This window comes from Neoarius graeffei, chromosome 14 (assembly GCF_027579695.1).
Source record: "Neoarius graeffei isolate fNeoGra1 chromosome 14, fNeoGra1.pri, whole genome shotgun sequence".
Classification (NCBI taxonomy): domain Eukaryota; kingdom Metazoa; phylum Chordata; class Actinopteri; order Siluriformes; family Ariidae; genus Neoarius; species Neoarius graeffei.
Genome location: NC_083582.1, coordinates 69,711,827 through 69,729,976, shown reverse-complemented (window position 1 = coordinate 69,729,976; position 18,150 = coordinate 69,711,827). Strand labels below are relative to the sequence as shown.

Below are 18,150 nucleotides of genomic sequence, written 5' to 3'. Positions count from 1 at the left end.
CTTCCCCGTGACCCTGCAGATAAGCGGTATAGATAGTTTTCACATGACGTCACAGAGTCGGGGATTCCCTAGTGGCGGCCATCTTGCGGGTCAAGCTTACCGTACGGGTGACTGAGCACACATTGTAACGCGCGAGTACAAAGTCTTCAAAAGAACCCAAACAGGCTATTTAAAGCTAGCAATGGTGCACACCTGTTGTATTCACGGCTGTCGTAATAGGTCAGATGATGAAGTCAAGTGGAGATTTTATGGAATTCCCACTGTACGGGAGCACGAAGGCGAGCAGACAAACTCAGCATACAAAGGAGAAATCTATGGCTTGCGAGAATCAACCGCAAGGATTATCAGCCTTCCAAACACAGCAAAGTCTGCTCCGATCATTTTATAAGTGGTAAGTTGTTTAAATAAACAATCAATTGTGCTTAAGTTTGTTTTTGGAAACCAAAACATCATGTGAACAATCTCTGGAGAATGCCTAACTGGAACCGCTGAGTGTACGTTTACATTGTAATGTACACTTAATATCGCTCGTTTGTCACGTTTCTATTTGAAACTTGTCACTTCACTCACGCAAGGCTCATTTTTGAAAAACATTTTAGGTCTATTCTGTATGATTTGATTTGTGTTTGGGATGCAAACAGCGCGCCTTTTGGCGGATGCCGCCTGAATCGCGCAGATCCGATTTTTTTTTTTTTTTTTTTAGGGGGGGCGTTGGAGTGTCTGATTATAATTTCAAAGTAAATTCTGTATTAAAATTACTAAATAAGCAAATCCGTTACAGTCCATGAAACAGGAAGTATAAGGATGAGGAAAAAAACAGTTTAAATCGGAAAGCTGCGCACATTTGCGCAGCCCGAGCGGTGTGCAGGACTGCGCAAATGTGCGCAGCTTCCCGATTTAAACTGTTTTTTTTTCTCATCCTTATACTTCCTGTTTCATGGACTGTAACGGATTTGCTTATTTAGTAATTTTAATACAGAATTTACTTTGAAATTATAATCAGACACTCCAACGCCCCCCCTAAAAAAAAAATCGGATCTGCGTGATTCAGGCGGCATCCACCAAAAGGCGTGCTGTGAATATATAAAGTTGTATATATCAGACAGCCTTTAAAGTTTGATGAAGTCAGTTTCAGGCTTTGGAGCAGGCTTTGGCAGTTTCAGGCTTTGGCAGCCCTGCATAGTCACTTGAAAATGCATCTTTGTCCACTTCGTAGGGGTCAGTTCCCCCAATCAAGGCCAGTTTGGCTGCATACCGTTGTCGTGAGATGTCGTCTAATGTATCTATATACTTCTGTTTGCTTGATTTTGCCGACATTGATCTTTATTTTAGAAAACTGACTATATAACTTCATAAATTCGTCCGAGATAACGTAACCGGTAGTGGCGATGGTCCGTTTTGTTTGCCCCACAAGATGGCGGCTGAGGGGGCGTTCCCCGGAATGCCGTGACGTCAGTGAAAACTATCTATAGATAATGGATGATTAAATGGTTTGCTGCCAAGAAGTTTCTAATACTGAAAAACTTTTTTTTTTAATTGTGTTGCACTCAGAACCCTATTTAACATAGAAACACACAATTCCCTCCTGCTCTCCCTTCTGCTCTCATGTGCTCTTAATATTATATAGTAAATATCAACAGAAAGCAGCACTGAACACAAGAAACTACAGATCTTAAAGGACAAATTAAAGGAAAACCTGGTGGCTCTGGCATTTATCTGTTTTTCCCTTTGTTTTGGCTGCTTGTCTAAAGTTGACAGTTCTTTGGACTGATCAGCTATCCTCTGATGACAGGTCTATCCTGATGTGAGCAGTCTCTTCCAGGATGACTCTACCCCCATATGCAGGGGCTCACTGAATTTTTTTTAAAAATATTTTTTAATGAGAATGAAAAGTATGTAAATCAGATGCCATGTCACAGTCAGCAGATCTCAACTCTGTTTAATACCCATGGGAGATTTTGGAAGGATGTGTTTGACAACACATTACCAAAACACCAAGGCATATCCATGGAGTTGTCAAATCTCTGGCAAGGCGCACTGAAGCTGTTCTGATGGTGGCCCCAGCACTTCACTAAGACACTTTGTTGGTTTCTCCTTTAATTTATCACCTATCTGTAGTTAATAGATTTCTATCTACATCTGTAGATACACAAGATCTGTAGTTTCTTGTGTTCCTGGCCTGCTCATGTGGCTTAGAATCTAAGCCCGGCGGAATTGCTACCACTGACAGGGGAAGGGGCGAAGGCGGGTATCTGGCACCTTAAAACCAGTCGCTTTGGCTAGGTGGAGCTCGTTAGCCTTGGTTGGCAGTCCGACTAGGAGAAGGAAAACCCTGATTCCAAACCTCCGCTGTCTTGCGGCCATACCGTACCCGGTTTAGGAAAGGCTTCAGGAGAAAACCTCAAGGAAAATCTACAGGTCAGTCCCAGCTTGGGTCAGCCCACTGACCAATGTCCTTTTTGACCGCTGTACTGGAATATGATGCGACAGATATGCGTCTCCCACAAGTCCACTATTACGCCAATGCCATTGGGGGACGTGAGTACGGAAGAGGGCAGCCTACTCACCCACAGCCTGGGGTTAGCAGCCCTTGGTTGTGGATTCTTATACCCACTACAGACCCTGCTCAAGAGACTATTAACTACAAAAAAAAAAAAAAATCTGTAAGTTTGACCCACCTATAAGACTCTGTCTAAAAGTCCTGTATCTTGAAACTCTGAAATTAGTTTCAATAAAATAATCACATGGACTTGTGAAACAGATTCAGAGGAGCAGTAGGGATAGAGGCAGAAACACTGGACCCTTATCAGCTGCTCCACTGCTATTGATCGTCCGTGTGTGAAGGCTTATTTACAGCTCGTGAATCTCTGTGCTCAGCATGGGGACTCGCCGAGTTATTGACTGACTCGTTTGGGCAACAAAGCATTGAGGAAGAATCCAGTTAGGGAGCTCTTCAGCATGGGGTTTGGAGACCATGGATGGATTTGTGAAAATAATATTCACAGTCTCTGTCAATTTGTAAACCGTGAGAATGTTCTGTTGATTTGTTTTCTGTACACTGTTTGCACATTCTAACATCCCACAGAGTTTCCTGTTTTGTTATTTTCTCATCTCTCCCTGAATATTAACCAATTTTTGATGTGTGAATTTCATTGGAAGCTAACAGAGTGTCACTGTTACATTCATCCCACTTTGTATTGCTTACTTGTAGTTTTTGATGGTGAATGTCTTCTCTTATCTCCAGGGTGCAGCGTTGAAATATGTTCCTACCATCGTCAATGACGTCAAACTGGTCTTTGACCCAAAAGAGCTCAGGTGGGTTATCCTCGATCATGTGTACGAGACACTGATGCACACACACGACACTTAAAGGATTTTCTTTGTTTAATAGCACTTTTCAGTCATATAGTGCAGTACAGTTACTAACCCAATCCAGAACTTGCCATACTGTGGTTCCAGAGTACTCTGCTTCCCGTTACATACAGTAACTGCGCTTATGGGGGGGGAAAAAAGGCAGGTTTTCTGAACAGTGTGAGGTGGTGAGATCATTTCTAATGTCACACAAGTGCTGTTAGTAAACCAGGGACGGATCCAGACCGATGCAACCGTGCACTGGTCAGAAATATATGTGTGCCCACCACTTGGTCACGGGGCATTTGTTTACTTTACTGTTAGCAGGCTACACGGGCTATAGTCACACTCAACCAACAGGCCAATGGTTCAGGATCCGACCACCTGTGGTAAGTGGCGATGCTCACCTGACCTAATTACCTTTATTTGCACAATGCTTTGTATAGCGTGACCTGAGACAAAGAATCTAGGTCAAACCAATAAAATGCTCCAGAAAGAGGTCGAAATTCGAAATTTGCTGTGGTCGTACCAGGTCTGGGCTGTTTCGAAAGGTCTCGGCGAGAAGGAGGTGCCTGTACAGTTTGGCAGGGCTATGATTTTCGGTGGCTGAGTTATGAATTTTTAAATCCCGGCGTATGTGCGCAGCTAGAGACAGGGCTCATATTAAAGTTTTCGGCGAGTCGCGCTCACGCGGGGGGTTCGGGGCGAGTAGCGGGCCGTGGCTGCCCTCTTCAGAAAGGGCTCAGTGTGCTCGACGCCCCTGTGAAAATCCATAGTGATCTGGTAAAATTAGTGAAAACATTTCTGCAAATGTGCATCGGTCAGATTCTTGGGCTGGATCCATCCCTGAGTGAACAGTAACAACATTAGCAATAACAGAGATGCCTACTAGTACGGATTGGCCGTATTTTGTACAGAAAAGTTACGTAAATACGATGTTACGGCAAACAGTGTTATTCTGTACGGAATTATTATAAAGTCTTAAAAAATTCCAGTGAGTTGTTTTTAAATGTCCAAGCGACTTTTTCAATCCATGCGCGATTCACGGCTATTTATTTTTACGACAACCGCACATGCTGTGTGTGACTTGTGCAGATACCGCACATTTGTTCGCGCTATTTTCACTCGACATCACACACGCATGGTGCTGCTTCTCAATAGTGGAAATGAAACGCTCAGTATCGGGACAAGTGAAACACAGGTCTCAGGTGTTCCTCCCACGATATACGGTAGAATGGCCGTGCATTACACCCAGTCAAAAGGGCAATGGATACGCGCACTGCAAACTGTGTAGAACTGACATTAACATCACTCGTGGTGGTCGCGATGACTGCAGGCGGCATGTCAACTCCAAAAAACATATGGAGTATGCTGAAATGGCGAGTCAGACGGAAAGTAAATCTGGGGGTATCCAGCAGTTTTTTACGAAATCTGTGGATGAAAAGACACGGAACGTGACACGTGCTGAAGCGGTGATGGTTGACCTGTGCTTGGAGTTGAACTTGCCAATTAGTGCCATGAAATGTGAGTTAAACTTATTCAGTTTCTTTTTACATGTCTGATTTTTATTCACTGAAATATCAAACACTGGCTGTACTTCTTTAATTCAAAGTCTTTTCAGTGTTGCAAGTGCAAATGTACATGTAGTATGATCAAAAACAGAATTTTATGATTAGTGTTGTTGGGATTGTGGCAAAAAAATTGATCATTCCACTGTTTTAAATACAATTATAAATGTCATTTTATTCAATGTCTCTTCTGAAGCATTATGCTGAAGTATTTATATATTGGGACATTAAGATAACAATGTCGGATTCTCTTTGGCATGAAATAAGAAATTTTTTTAAAACTTTATTAGAATCCGTTAACAGGTAGAACATTTTGCCAGGCAATATAATATAATACTTTTGAGGAGTTACATTCAGTACCAATGATTGGTAGTCAACCGTAATGTCTGCAAACAGGGAACACTGTTGTATTTAGAAAAATGTGAGAAATTGTATGCTCTAGAAATTTGTTGAGTGGAAATTCAATTGAGATGGCTGCTCGCATTTTGTTTATTCAGTTCACACAAAACAATACTTTTTAATAATTTAAATGTTAAACATATTGGTATATACGCCTCTTTATAATGGAAATGCGCATAAATTAATGTTACTGAAAGTCATTCCAAAATACTGAAAAATGTTTTCAAGAATACTGAAATTCAGAATTTGGGGTAGGCATCTCTGCAATAATGAAGGAGCTTTAGAGTTTACTTGACCCCAAGACTTTCTGGGTTTTCTACTGTAATATGTGGGAATGTTCAGAGACACGACTGAAGATCACATGATCCCAGGGATTTATTTTTCTTTTGTTTAATTGGTGGTTGTCTGACTTACGACTGCTTCACCCCGTCTTGTCCCTGCTCTGTTTTCTCGGTAGGGGGTTCTTAAACTTTTTCCAGCCAACACCCCCTTGAATTGTAAAATAAATTTAATGAACCTACTCTAAACATAATCCAACTATTCAAATATTAGTCTCATTATTTAAATGTGTACAATAATATTTTTCGTGGTTTTTTTTTTGCAGCCGGAGAGCTTTAATTCCTGAACTTTCCACCATCATTAGTTTTTTGACCTACTTGTTTTTCAGTTTGTCTAAAATCAGTTCAATTCAAGTCAAATAGGTTAATAATTAAATACTTAATATTGAGTTTTTATAATTTCAGTGATGGTGGTTTGTGATTTCCACCACTAGGGAAAAAAAAAAAAACCCCAGACCGTATTTTGAGAACCAGTGTTCTAGGTACTCGGGCATGAAGTGTACTTAGTCATGGTACACACACGTACCGGTATCTATGGAAAACAAGACAAAGTGTGTGACCGTTAGTACTATTCTGGGTTATCGTTCTATTAGCCGTCATGTTATGTTTAATGACGATCATATCATCTCCTTGGAAGATTTGATCTAATTGACAGGACCGTTTAATGCAACAATACTGTGATAACAAGGAAAGAAGTTGCATGATTAAAAACAAACAGTGGTTCCCGGGCTCACGATCAATGTATTTTCAGTCAGAGAGACATAATTATGTGGTGCCGGTGTGCTGATTGTACAGAGGGATGCAGTTAGGAGATGTAACGCACTCTTCTCTACAGCTCGCCCATCTCTCAGCCCTCGGCAAGTGCAGCCACGAGGACCGTAAATCAAATTAAATCAAGGCTGTAAATTAAATCAAGGCTGAAGATACAATTTACATTGTGCAAATATGACAAATTAGATGCTCCTCGTTCTTGTAATTTTATGGGAGAGGAGAAAAAATAGAAATGCCCATTTAGTTTGGGCTCCTAAATGGCCGTTTGAAGGAACGTCTACTGTTATAGCTGCTTTTCTTCTCGTTATGGAATTAGCCCTTGGCTTGTCTAAGTGGCTGATTTCATTTCATTGTACCATTCTCCCACACATGGACACACACACATTTTAATGTTTTAATTCACTCTTGGGTTAATCATAGTCATGTTGCCATGGAAACGCAGGGCAGTGGTTGCACAGGATAATGTGGTCTGTTGTCATCGTATGATTATTATTGGCACGCAGAGACCATGTGATCGTGCCAGTGTTACTCTGAAACCCACACATGAGGCATGTGTTAGTGTACTGTGCAAACCCTGACATTTACAGGTTTGTTTTGTTTCATTTATTTTTGTTAAAAAAAAATTATTTCCAGAATAACACTGGCTTGACTCATAATGAGGGGAAAACGTCCTGGAAAGTCTTTAGCAAAATTGGCAGACTTATTAAGAAAGCCTTTTGTCATTTAACTACAAACTTGAGCACCTGAAATATTTAGATGCTGTTTGTTGAAACAAAAATAGGCATACATTTAACGATACATGGTTCAGAAGTGCGACGTGCCATTCTTGAATCAATCAATAATTATAAGTTTTGGCAAATTGCTGCGTGATAGGTATAGGAGGCTCACGAGTGGCACAAAAGAAAATCATTCTTCCTGTCATCCAAAGATCACAATTTTGAATTCTGACAATTCCAAAGCCATCCGTGGCTACTGTCGGGGGAAGGGATGGCACGGATAGGGGAACACATCCCTAGATGTGTATCCCAGAGGATTATTGGTACCCATGAATGTGGATTGCGATATGGAGTCATCGTATTTCTACACTGGCTGTGTTTTGTCACGACTGAACTTTACTGGATTTGAAGACACATGGTATCGTTGAGCGCAGTCTTCCGCCAAAGTGAAATGTTGTATTACATTCCCGTCTGACACATCCCTCCAAAATCTTCCATGGGGTACCAGGGATACCTCTTTCCCATGTGAATCATACCGCCATTAGCCAATCGTGTGCGTCTGTGAGGTCATGTGTGCAGAAGAGGGTGGAGAGCACATTCCTTCAAGCTTGTTACATTAATAGTAATAGGGAGCAATAGTAATACTTTCTTGTTTTAGGAACTTCACATTAGTGAGCGGAAGGAGGTGGATATATGCAAACGGTACCAGTCAGAAGTTTGAACACACCTTCTAATTCAATGGTTTTTCTTTGTTTATCAATTAAAAGTCACTTCATGTCTTAAAGTAATGATAGCTGTCATTTCTCTTTATTTAATTGAGTGGTTCTGGACATGATATAGATTCGTACAGTTGTGGAATAGGGCTATTTATTGTATTTTTATTATTTGCTGGTTGATCTCAAACGCATTAAGAAGGCAAGAAATGAGTCCACTGATTAACTTTTGACGAGGCACACCTGTGAATTGAAAAGCATTCCAGGTGACTCCCTCATGAAGCGGGTTAAGGGAGAACTGAAGGCAAGTTTTATTATCATCAAAATTCTATTTCTCATTTTATTAAATTTAGGAATGCATTTTCGGTCGCTATTTTGTCACTGCTGTAGAAAGTTATGAGTGTTTGAAATATGCTCTGTAATACATCAGTCCATATGTCAAAGCAATGGCCGTAAACGAGATTCGTCGAGACCTGTGCGAGACATCGTAGGACGGAAGTAAAACGTACAGCGGAAATCAAAGTGACCAACGTCTGCCAACGTTGTCAAAAGACGCACGCGCCCTCTTTCAAATGCTGATGTAATCAAGCCGGAAGTTTTGTTTGTTTTGATAGCAATCAGGAAAGTTTGAAAAAAGTAGGCAGTAATCGTCATTTAAACTCGTTTTTGTGCAATACTTCGTTTGGAAAACAGTTTTCAAAATGGCGGCGCTGACTCTTCACGTTTCAAAGTCTCGCACAAGTCTCATGAAGATCACGCGGATAAGCGACGCCTGCCGTGGACCAAACGAACTAAATTCAACATGGCTCAAAACCGAATAGGCCGATAAGTTATAATATTTAATTGCAATTAGTTGCCGATACGAGTCACGATATAAGGTTACTAAAACCGAAAACGTAATCGAATAACACGTTAATTAAGAAATAAAGCAAGTTTAAAAATGACTTCAGTTCTCCTTTAAGATAATGCCAATACTGTGCAAAGCATCATCAAGGTAAATGCTGGATACTTTGAATAATCTAAAATCTGAAGCATATTTTGGTTTTTAACACTTTTTTTGGTTGACCACATAATTCCTTCTACATCCCATATGTTATTTCAGAGTTTTGATGTCTGCATTGTTGTTCTACAATGTAGAAAATGGTCAAAATGCAGAAAGACTGATGAATGAGTCGGGGTGCACAAACTTTTTGACTGGTACTTTCTATTGCATTCATGGCATTTAGCAGACGCTCTTATCCAGAGCGATGTACTACGTACTCAGAGCAACCCAGGGAGCAGTTGGAAGTTCGGTGCCTTGTTCAAGGGCACTTCAACCATTTGGTCCAGGGAATCAAACTGGTGAACTTTTGGTACCAAAGCTGCTCTAACCATTAGGCCATAGCTTCCCTCATGGCATATGTGGGAGAGGGGTGGCTAGCTCCTTATTTTCCTATAACAGAACATCTCCGAGTTTGTTATTGCTTCCGAATTGCCTTCCCCTACTCTGGACTACTAGGCAAATCAGTTCTGTGTTGTTGAAGGAGAAATTAAGAAAGACAGAAATTTTCTGCTGAAGAAATGAAGCAAGATTGTGTGAATATACAGCCGGTACTGTACAGGCCTTTTGTCATAAAGCTCTAGTCGATGAAAAATCCACACAATCATCCCCCATCCAGGTCAGAAGAAGAAGAAACCTTTATTTGTCACGTGCACACTTCAAGCACAGTGAAATTCATCCTCTGCATTTAACCCAGCTGAAGCAGTGAACACGCGCACACACCCAGAGCAGTGGGCAGCCACACTACAGCACCCGGGGAGCAGTCAGGGGTTAAGTACCTTGCTCAAGCCCAAGGCCGCCCCATGTTAACCTAACTGCATGTCTTTGGACTGTGGGGGAAACCCATGCAGACACGGGGAGAACATGCAAACTCCACACAGAACCCGCTGGGTTCGAACCCAAAACCTTCTTGCTGTGAGGCGACTGTGCTAACCACTTTCACCACCGTGCTGCCCAGCAAGACCTTGAAGCAGATTTACTGTATGACAAACATCTGGCTGGGAGTCACACTGGTTCTGATTGGGGCTTGAACCGAAAGACATTAATCGTCAAATCTAATACAAATCAATAAACTCCCGTGTTGTTGCCCCCGCGCAGGGTCTTTAGAAGGCCGCACACACAGATTGCACTGGTTTATTTTCTCTCTGCTGTGAATTGAGAGACAGTCGCTGAGGGACACTTGATGCATGCATGCACAAACACACAGAAACCATTAGGTTTCCTTTTATTTTAAGAGTGCTTGAATGATTTAGTGGTGGCAAGTTTATTTTTCTGTAAACATTGTTACAGCAGGTAAAGAGCCTCTCCAACACACTTCAACCTCTTTTTTTTCTTTTCACTGCTAAACCCGCTGCTGGGGATGAAGATCTGCACTGTGCGCTGGATTGTGTTGAGAGCGTGGTCCAGCTGCCAGATCAGTACTGAGACTGTGCCATGCTTAACAGTTCTCAATATGGAGCTATCAGTGTGTGTGTTTTGAGTGTACAAACTGTCACAACAGGGCCATCTTAGACACACACATACTTAAGCCAGCTTTACTACAGGACTGGTTTTGTGTGTGAGAGAGAGAATGAATGAGTTTAATGGTTTAATCCGTTGTGTAATCCATCTGCTAACACAATGCCTCCTGTTACACATTCACAAAAAATCCTAAAGCTTAAAGTGATTGATTTAAAAAAACAAAAAACACCTCATACCCTAGACTCCTGCAACAAATTAGCAATTGTTGGAGAATAAAACACTTCAGGACATGGTGTTCTAGGAAAATAAGCCACGACAAGGTGGTGCGGTGCAGCCTGATGTGAAGCGGAGCTACTGTTGCCACCCCGAAGTGGATTATTTTCCAATAACATCATGTCTCCAAGTGTTTTATTCCTTACATCTTGACAAAATCACTTATGTTCACCATATTCTCACTTGCTGAGTTATTTTTAGTTTCATAATCTAAGGAAAATAATCAAAGATAGGGTGGCGTGAGACGGCCTGACACAGAAAAGAGTTACTATTAACACCTCCAAGTTGATTATTTTGCCATGATGTCCTGCCCAAAGGTTTTTTAACCCCCCGCTGGCTGAAAGGCCCGAAGGGGGATTATGTCGTGGCGATTTCCGTCCATCCTGGGAAGGGTGCTCACCTTCTGAAATCAACTCCTCTCACAATTTTTGGAGGAATTTCACGAAACTTGGCAGGATTCTTTGTTATATGTTGGTAATACGCATATTGTAATTGCGTTAAATTGGGTCACATTTTACTAGTTTTACAGCCCTTTATTAACAAAAATATACTTTGACAATTTCATGAGTGTGTTTTCTTTCTGAAATTAACTCCTCTCACAATTTTTGGAGGAATTTCACCAAACTTGGTAAAAGGCCTTGTTATATGTCGGTAGTACGCATATTGTTATTTTGTTCAGTTCGGTCACATTTTACCAGAGTCGTGTCCCTTGATTAACAACCTTGTTCTTTCACAGTTTCATGAAGGTGTGCTCGCCTTCTGACATCAACTCCTCTCATGATTTTTGGACGAATTTCTCGAAGCTTGGCAAAAGGCCTTGTTATATGACGGTAATACGCAGATTGCAATTTAATTTCGTTTGTGAAAATTTTCCCAGAGTTTTGACCCTTGATTAAATAACTTGTACTTTGAGAATTTCATGAGGGTGTACGTTCTTCTGAAATCAACTCCTCTCACAGTTTGTGGAGGAATTTCACCAAACTTGGCAGAAGGCTTTGTTATATGACAGTTATACGCATATTGAAATTTCATGTAATTTGGGCAAAATTTACCAGAGTTATGCCCTTGATTATTAGCAAACGTGTACTTTGGCAATTTCATCAAGGTGTGCTTGCTTTCTGAACTCAACTTCCCTCACAATTTTTATCCCCTACTGGCTGAAAGGCCCGAAGCGGGATTATGCCATGGCGATGTCCGTCCCAGGAAGGGTACACACCTTCTGAAATCAACTCCTCTCACAATTTTTGGAGGAATTTCACAAAACTTGACAGGATTCTTTGTGTCGGTAATACACGTATTGCAATTTCGTTCAATTCATTCGCATTTTACCAGCGTTATGGCAGAGTTGCCAGTGGGGGGAATATATTGTGCTCTCGGAGCACTCTTGTTTTTCTTCTGACACTGTAGTATTTTTCCAGTAATTACAAGTCTTTATTTATTCATGAATAACGCATCATACTTTTTGACCATTTATCGTCGTTATAGGTAAAACTATAGAATATCTGCAAGACAACTTAACTCCTGTTATCATTTACTTTGGTGGAATAATTACTGACTGATACAAAGTGCTGACACTGGAGACTCCTTCCTTCCTAAAAGAACATGTCCACATATCAATGATTCTACATCGTGTTTTCATTGTCATAATACACTTTAAAAAAACGAACAAAAAAACTCATTTATTAACTGATGGAGTGTCTAATGTTGCAAAGTGATGTATATCGAGGATATTACACGGTGGCACACGGATATGAAGTTTATCTTCAAGCAAAGAGAACAAGTGACATATTTTTCAACAGGAGAAGATAAACTTCATGTCTTTGCGCCACCTTGTAATTTTCTTTATATTATATAGACACATCCATAATCTAGTCAGCGGGAAAACACTGGGAGTGACGTCATCAGAATGAAATATCAGGAATTATTATACATACAGGACACTTTTTCGATGGAATAAAAACATGTTCGATTCCCTTCTAGCGGGTTTCGTTCATTTAATTTGATGGCATGCAATATTGTTAGCATATCGCTTATCCTACGTGTATTACTTCACTCCACCCAATGGAGAATGAGCATTGAATATGGTTTACGATATTTCATGGTTGTCAAGACAACATGATGTCACACGTCGGATATGTAAAACTTCCACATTAGCGAGCAACTGTGACGATTTATAAACAAACATGGCCGCCAGGTTTGCTTCATTAAATACGGAATATTTTGAGAGAACTTTGAAAGAGAGAGATTCGTTGAACACCCGAAAGGAATGTGTATGTATAATAATGATGATATTGGCTGGCTTTTTTTCATGGTATATCAGATATATTCCATTCAGCTAGCATGATATTGAACGATTCGATGACACGTTCACAAACAAAAAGTCTCCGAATTTATCAAAACAATTAATTAATTTCATCGCGAGTGCTGTATTATGGAGATTTATGACGCAGTTTTGGTTCTCCATGTCCCGGATGTAGCTCGTATGAAGAATACGAGTGGCGTATTTCCCAGTAAAACACTTGTGTCCATATAATATTAACATGTACTGTAATGAGCACATTAATATAAACCTATCATATGAATTACAGCTAGAACTGTCAGCGCTCCTGTTAGAAGAAATCAGTCCACAACTTCTGACCAATCAGATTTGAGAATTCAACAGTGCTACAGTATAATTCACCTTATGAGATAAGCTTGAAATAATTTTTGTAATTTAAAGAATTTGTTTCTAGAAAGAAGCAATGCAAATATCTTAGATTTGACGATACGAGATTCAAGATATTTTCATTTGATATAAATTTTTGCATTGTATTCTCGAAGCTTACGTCATGACCGAATTGTGCATATTAGTGCAGATGCATTTAAAACACGTGCTTTTATTCATTCTAGGCTTAACACCAAAATGGTAATTTTCTGACTCCAGGAAATGCATCTTTAAAAAAAAAAAACAAGTTCCACGCTTTAATAAATCTGAAACCATTTTCACACCTAAGTGTAGATGGGACATGCAAAACAGAGAATGAATTATTTTCCACTCTTGTCGTTTCTGCCTGGTGTTAGAAGTGAACATGGGCTTGTACAACATAAACACAGCATGTCCTGTGTGTATCATTTGACCTTTATCCACTGCCGTGGGACTGACCTCTGCATGCTCAAAGCTCTTGCTGTTTCTCCAATCATTTGACCTGTTGATGTGTCAGAAAATTATAATGCCTGTATAAAAATGTGGTTGTTTTAATAACAAAGGCATTACAGTGATGTTAGTCAGAGACAGTCAGCTCATCTAAGAGAAACAACACAATAGCACAGGAGATCAAGATTTCGGCATGTTTTATAATACATAATAAAGTATTATTATTATAATCAGAGCTATAAGAAGAACTAATTGAATGTGAAAGACATTGACTTAAATGTAGAAACATCAGTCGCCGCAATTAATTAGAACATTTTAAAGTGTTGAATTTATATTCTTTTAGTTTTAGTTTTTATTTATATATAGTTATCAATTTAACCTATATTCCTTAGCTTAGTTTCTTATCATATATAGTTTTTATCCTACTTGATATTATTGCATTTTTTTAATATCAGACAGAATTGTGTGTAACTTGGAACAATTATAGAAATCATTTTGTACAGTTACATTATAGTTATTTGAAGTTTATTATGTTTTTAATGAAACAAAGATTGCATATTATTATTTCTCATTCTGTTGTGAGTGTAAGTGTATACAGTAAGCCCTCAGTATTCGCGAGGGTTAGGGACCGAACATGGCCGCGAATAAGCCAAAATCGCGAATACTTGTTCCCCCCCCGTAGTGACGAGCCACTGCCGCAAAAGTCTTCCCTTCCTTTAGCATATCGAGAAGTCCTACCTTCTCCTGCAGCGTCATTACCTTCTTCTGGCGCTTAGGTTCCTTGGCAGGAGCCTTAGAAGATGCAGAGCGTTTAGGAGCCATTGTAGGGTGTAAAAATTATTCAAAAATACCAAGAACGCACAACACGTGAACAAGTCTGAACTACGGGAACCGCGAGACTGTACTGTACAATGTGCTCATTCATATCAGCCAATGAGCAGCAGCCCGCCATTCAAACTTCAGCCAATAGCGAGCGAGCATTCGGCTCTGAGAATGTAGCAGTGCGTAAACGTTCGATATGTTCGCCACAAATGACCGCGAATCGCTGAGATTTCCGCGAATGTATAGGAGATATGTTCTATATAAAATCCCGCGAATATGTGAATTCGCAAATACTGAACCGCGAATAGGCGGGGGTCTACTGTATAGCTGTTACAGATCTATATAGAGATATAAAATCCTGAGATGGTGCATCATGGGTAGATGAATTAATCAGAACCAGAAAAAGCTTTATTGCCAAGTAATTGTTCCAACTACAAGGAATTTGGCTTGGCGTTAAGGTGCTACGTAAACAAGTGCTAAATAAAGACAGTCTATTCTAATAACGGAGCTACATAATAAATAAGATAAATTAAACTGTGCAAATCAGAATAATAATAATAATTATTATTATTATTACTACTACTACTACTACTACTACTACCACCTCCAGGGTTATATTTTTACTGTGGTTTGTCTGTCTGTTTTTCAAACCCGACCAATGTGATTTGCATGAAACTTGGTGGAAGGGTGTACCGTGGGAAACAGAAGAACATGTTACATTTGGAGTCAGTCCAAGTCCCTGGTGAATCCAAGAATTTAGTATCTCTCTCACTGACGTTACAACATTTGGTCTTGGTGGAAGACTGCACTCAACGATCCCATACATCTTAAAATCTAGTAGGTGGCAATAAAGTTCAGTAGTGACAAAACATAGCCAGTGTAGAAATACAATGACTCTATATCAAAATCTACATTCATGGGTACTAGTAATCCTCTGGGATACACATCTAGGCACTCACTTGTAATAGTTTTGGAAATATATCCTGACGTATCAACTGGCTGTGGTTGTACATTTGCAAATCATAGTCGACCATTGCCTTTGGTGGATGTCTGCGCTATCAGAGTGCTCTTGTTGTTGTTGTAATTTCAAAATATTTCCATACTGCCCTCATGATCTTCAAGAATTTTTCTTCATTGTAGCCTTCGGATTTTATTATATCATTATATATTACATTTGATAATTCACGAATTTTGCTCACCAGAAACCAGAAATACACAGTCAAGTTTATTTGTGTAACACTTTTACCAACAGACATTTTCGTAAAGCAGCTTTACAGAAAATCAAAGATTTTAAACATGAGCTAATTTTATCCATAATTTATCCCCAGTGAGCAAACCTGTGGCGATGGTGTAAGGAAAAACTCCCTCAGACATCACAGGAAAGAAACCTCGAGAGGAACCAGACTCAAAAGGGAACCCATCCTCATTTGGCTGATAACAGATAGCAGGAGTTCAAATATTTGTCTGTGTGCTCGGGACATGGAAAAGTACTATTTTTGCCATTCAAACAAATACTTGTAGCGATCCATCCATCCATTATCTCTAGCCGCTTTATCCTGTTCTACAGGGTCGCTGGCAAGCTGGAGCCTATCCCAGCTGACTACGGGCGAGAGGCGGCGTACACCCTGGACAAGTCGCCAGGTCATCACAGGGCTGACACATAGACACAGAACCATTCACACTCACATTCACACCTACGGTCAATTTAGAGTCACCAGTTAACCTAACCTGCATGTCTTTGGACTGTGGGGGAAACCGGAGCACCCGGAGGAAACCCACGCGGACACGGGGAGAACATGCAAACTCCGCACAGAAAGGCCCTCGCCGGCTCGAACCCGGACCTTCTTGCTGTGAGGCGACAGCGCTAACCACTACACCACCGTGCCGCCCTACTTGTAGCGATCATGATAATCATTTATTTTGTCTCTTGTGTCTTTAGTAAGCTGTTCAGCGAGTTCATCCTGAAGGTGCCACCAGGTCGCTTGGTCAAGCAGAAGCTCTACTGCATGATCGACATCGTCCACAGTGACCTCTTCACACAACACGGTACGTAAACACACACTAAATCCCTTTAAAGGTCACTGAGACAGTTGAGCACGTGCTGATGCTAGACATGTATACAGCTGTTTATGCATACACTCAGTATTTAGTGTCGTTTCCAGAGTCTTGCTGTAGTCATATAATAGTTTTTTTTTTTTGAAAGTCAACTCCTGAGGTTGGTTTTTGCTTGTGCGTGCATTAGTTCTTTCATGCTACACTGAATGTGGTGTTGTGATGGTGTTTGGGAAATCCAGAAGCCAGTAACATGACTGCAGGTTAATAGTGTTGTGGGGTTAAATACCTTCAGGGCTCAAACGCCCTCCAAACATATTTGTCCACCAAACCACCAAATGTCTTCATATTTTATTTTCCATACTTTCTTTCAGTGCTACTAGATTTGTCTCACTGATATTACATTAGAGGTAAACAACTTTTTTTTTTTTTTTATCACATAAAACCTTTTGTGTGGTTATATTATTGAATTGTCCCTAAACCAGAAATATATCCGCTTCCTCCTGTGGATTTCAACTGACACTTTCTTGGGGGTAAGATTTAAGTCTCAAGGTTTTATATCTTCTGGATACACAAAAACCCAGCTGAGCCACAATCCCAATATAGATGAAAGTCTTCCGGATTTACCCGGAAATCTGGATATTTGACAAAACTCTTGAAAATTTCCGGTTTTCCGAATGGAGAAATTTATTTTTCGGATTTTTCGCGTTCCTAGATGCGATGTAATACTTCGCATCATCCTTGCATGGGCGCGGTCCTTAAATAGCCCAAATATAGTTCATTGATTAAAGACAGGTGTTCTTTGTTAACGGCGCGTGTGCCGGAGCTCGTTAGGCGCGCCTTCAGGTGCATGAGCTAAGGCGCGCAGGACTGACACCGTTCTGCGCAAGCGCAACGCAAGGCAAGTTTATTTATATAGCACATTTCATACACAGTGGCAGTTCAATGTGCTTTACAGAAGTAAAAGCAAAACAGTAAGCAATAGAAAATAAAATTGCATAAAATAAATGGAGAAGAAAAATAATAAGAAATAAACAATAGTAGAAATAAAATAATAAAATGAAATAAAAGTTCAATTTAAAAAAAAAAGCAGAATAAAAGTTAAGTAAAATTTAAAACATGCAGAGACTGTAAAAGTAAAGAGTTTAAAACATGTAGAGATGACAATATTAATAATTTAGCAGAAAGCATCTGAGAACAGCTTGGTCTTTAGTCTAGATTTGAAGCTGCCAACAGCAGGAGCGTTTTTGATGTCCTCTGGCAGTTGGTTCCATAGCTGTACTGCATAGTAGCTAAAAGCTGCTTCACCACACTTTGTTTTAACAACAGGTTTTAACAGTAAATTTTTCTGCTGCGATCTGGTAGATCTGATTGGGTTAGGCCGCTGCAACATATCAGAGAGGTAATTGGGCCCTGTACCATTTAGAGATTTGTACACCAGCAGCAATGCTTTAAAGTCAATTCTGTAGCTTACTGGAAGCCAGTGAAGGGACCTTAGAATTGGAGTAATGTGC

The 18,150-nt window shown here is 40.1% G+C and overlaps 1 protein-coding gene across 1 annotated transcript in view; it reads left to right on the top strand.

Annotated features, from left to right (window-relative positions):
• Positions 1 to 18,150, top strand: part of dock1 (dedicator of cytokinesis 1) — a 742,670-nt gene that overhangs the window by 282,922 nt on the left and 441,598 nt on the right. The window contains exons 24-25 of the mRNA XM_060940282.1: positions 3,245 to 3,315; positions 16,524 to 16,630. Of these exons, the coding sequence (XP_060796265.1) occupies positions 3,245 to 3,315; positions 16,524 to 16,630 (178 nt within the window). The remainder of the gene's footprint in view (positions 1 to 3,244; positions 3,316 to 16,523; positions 16,631 to 18,150) is intronic.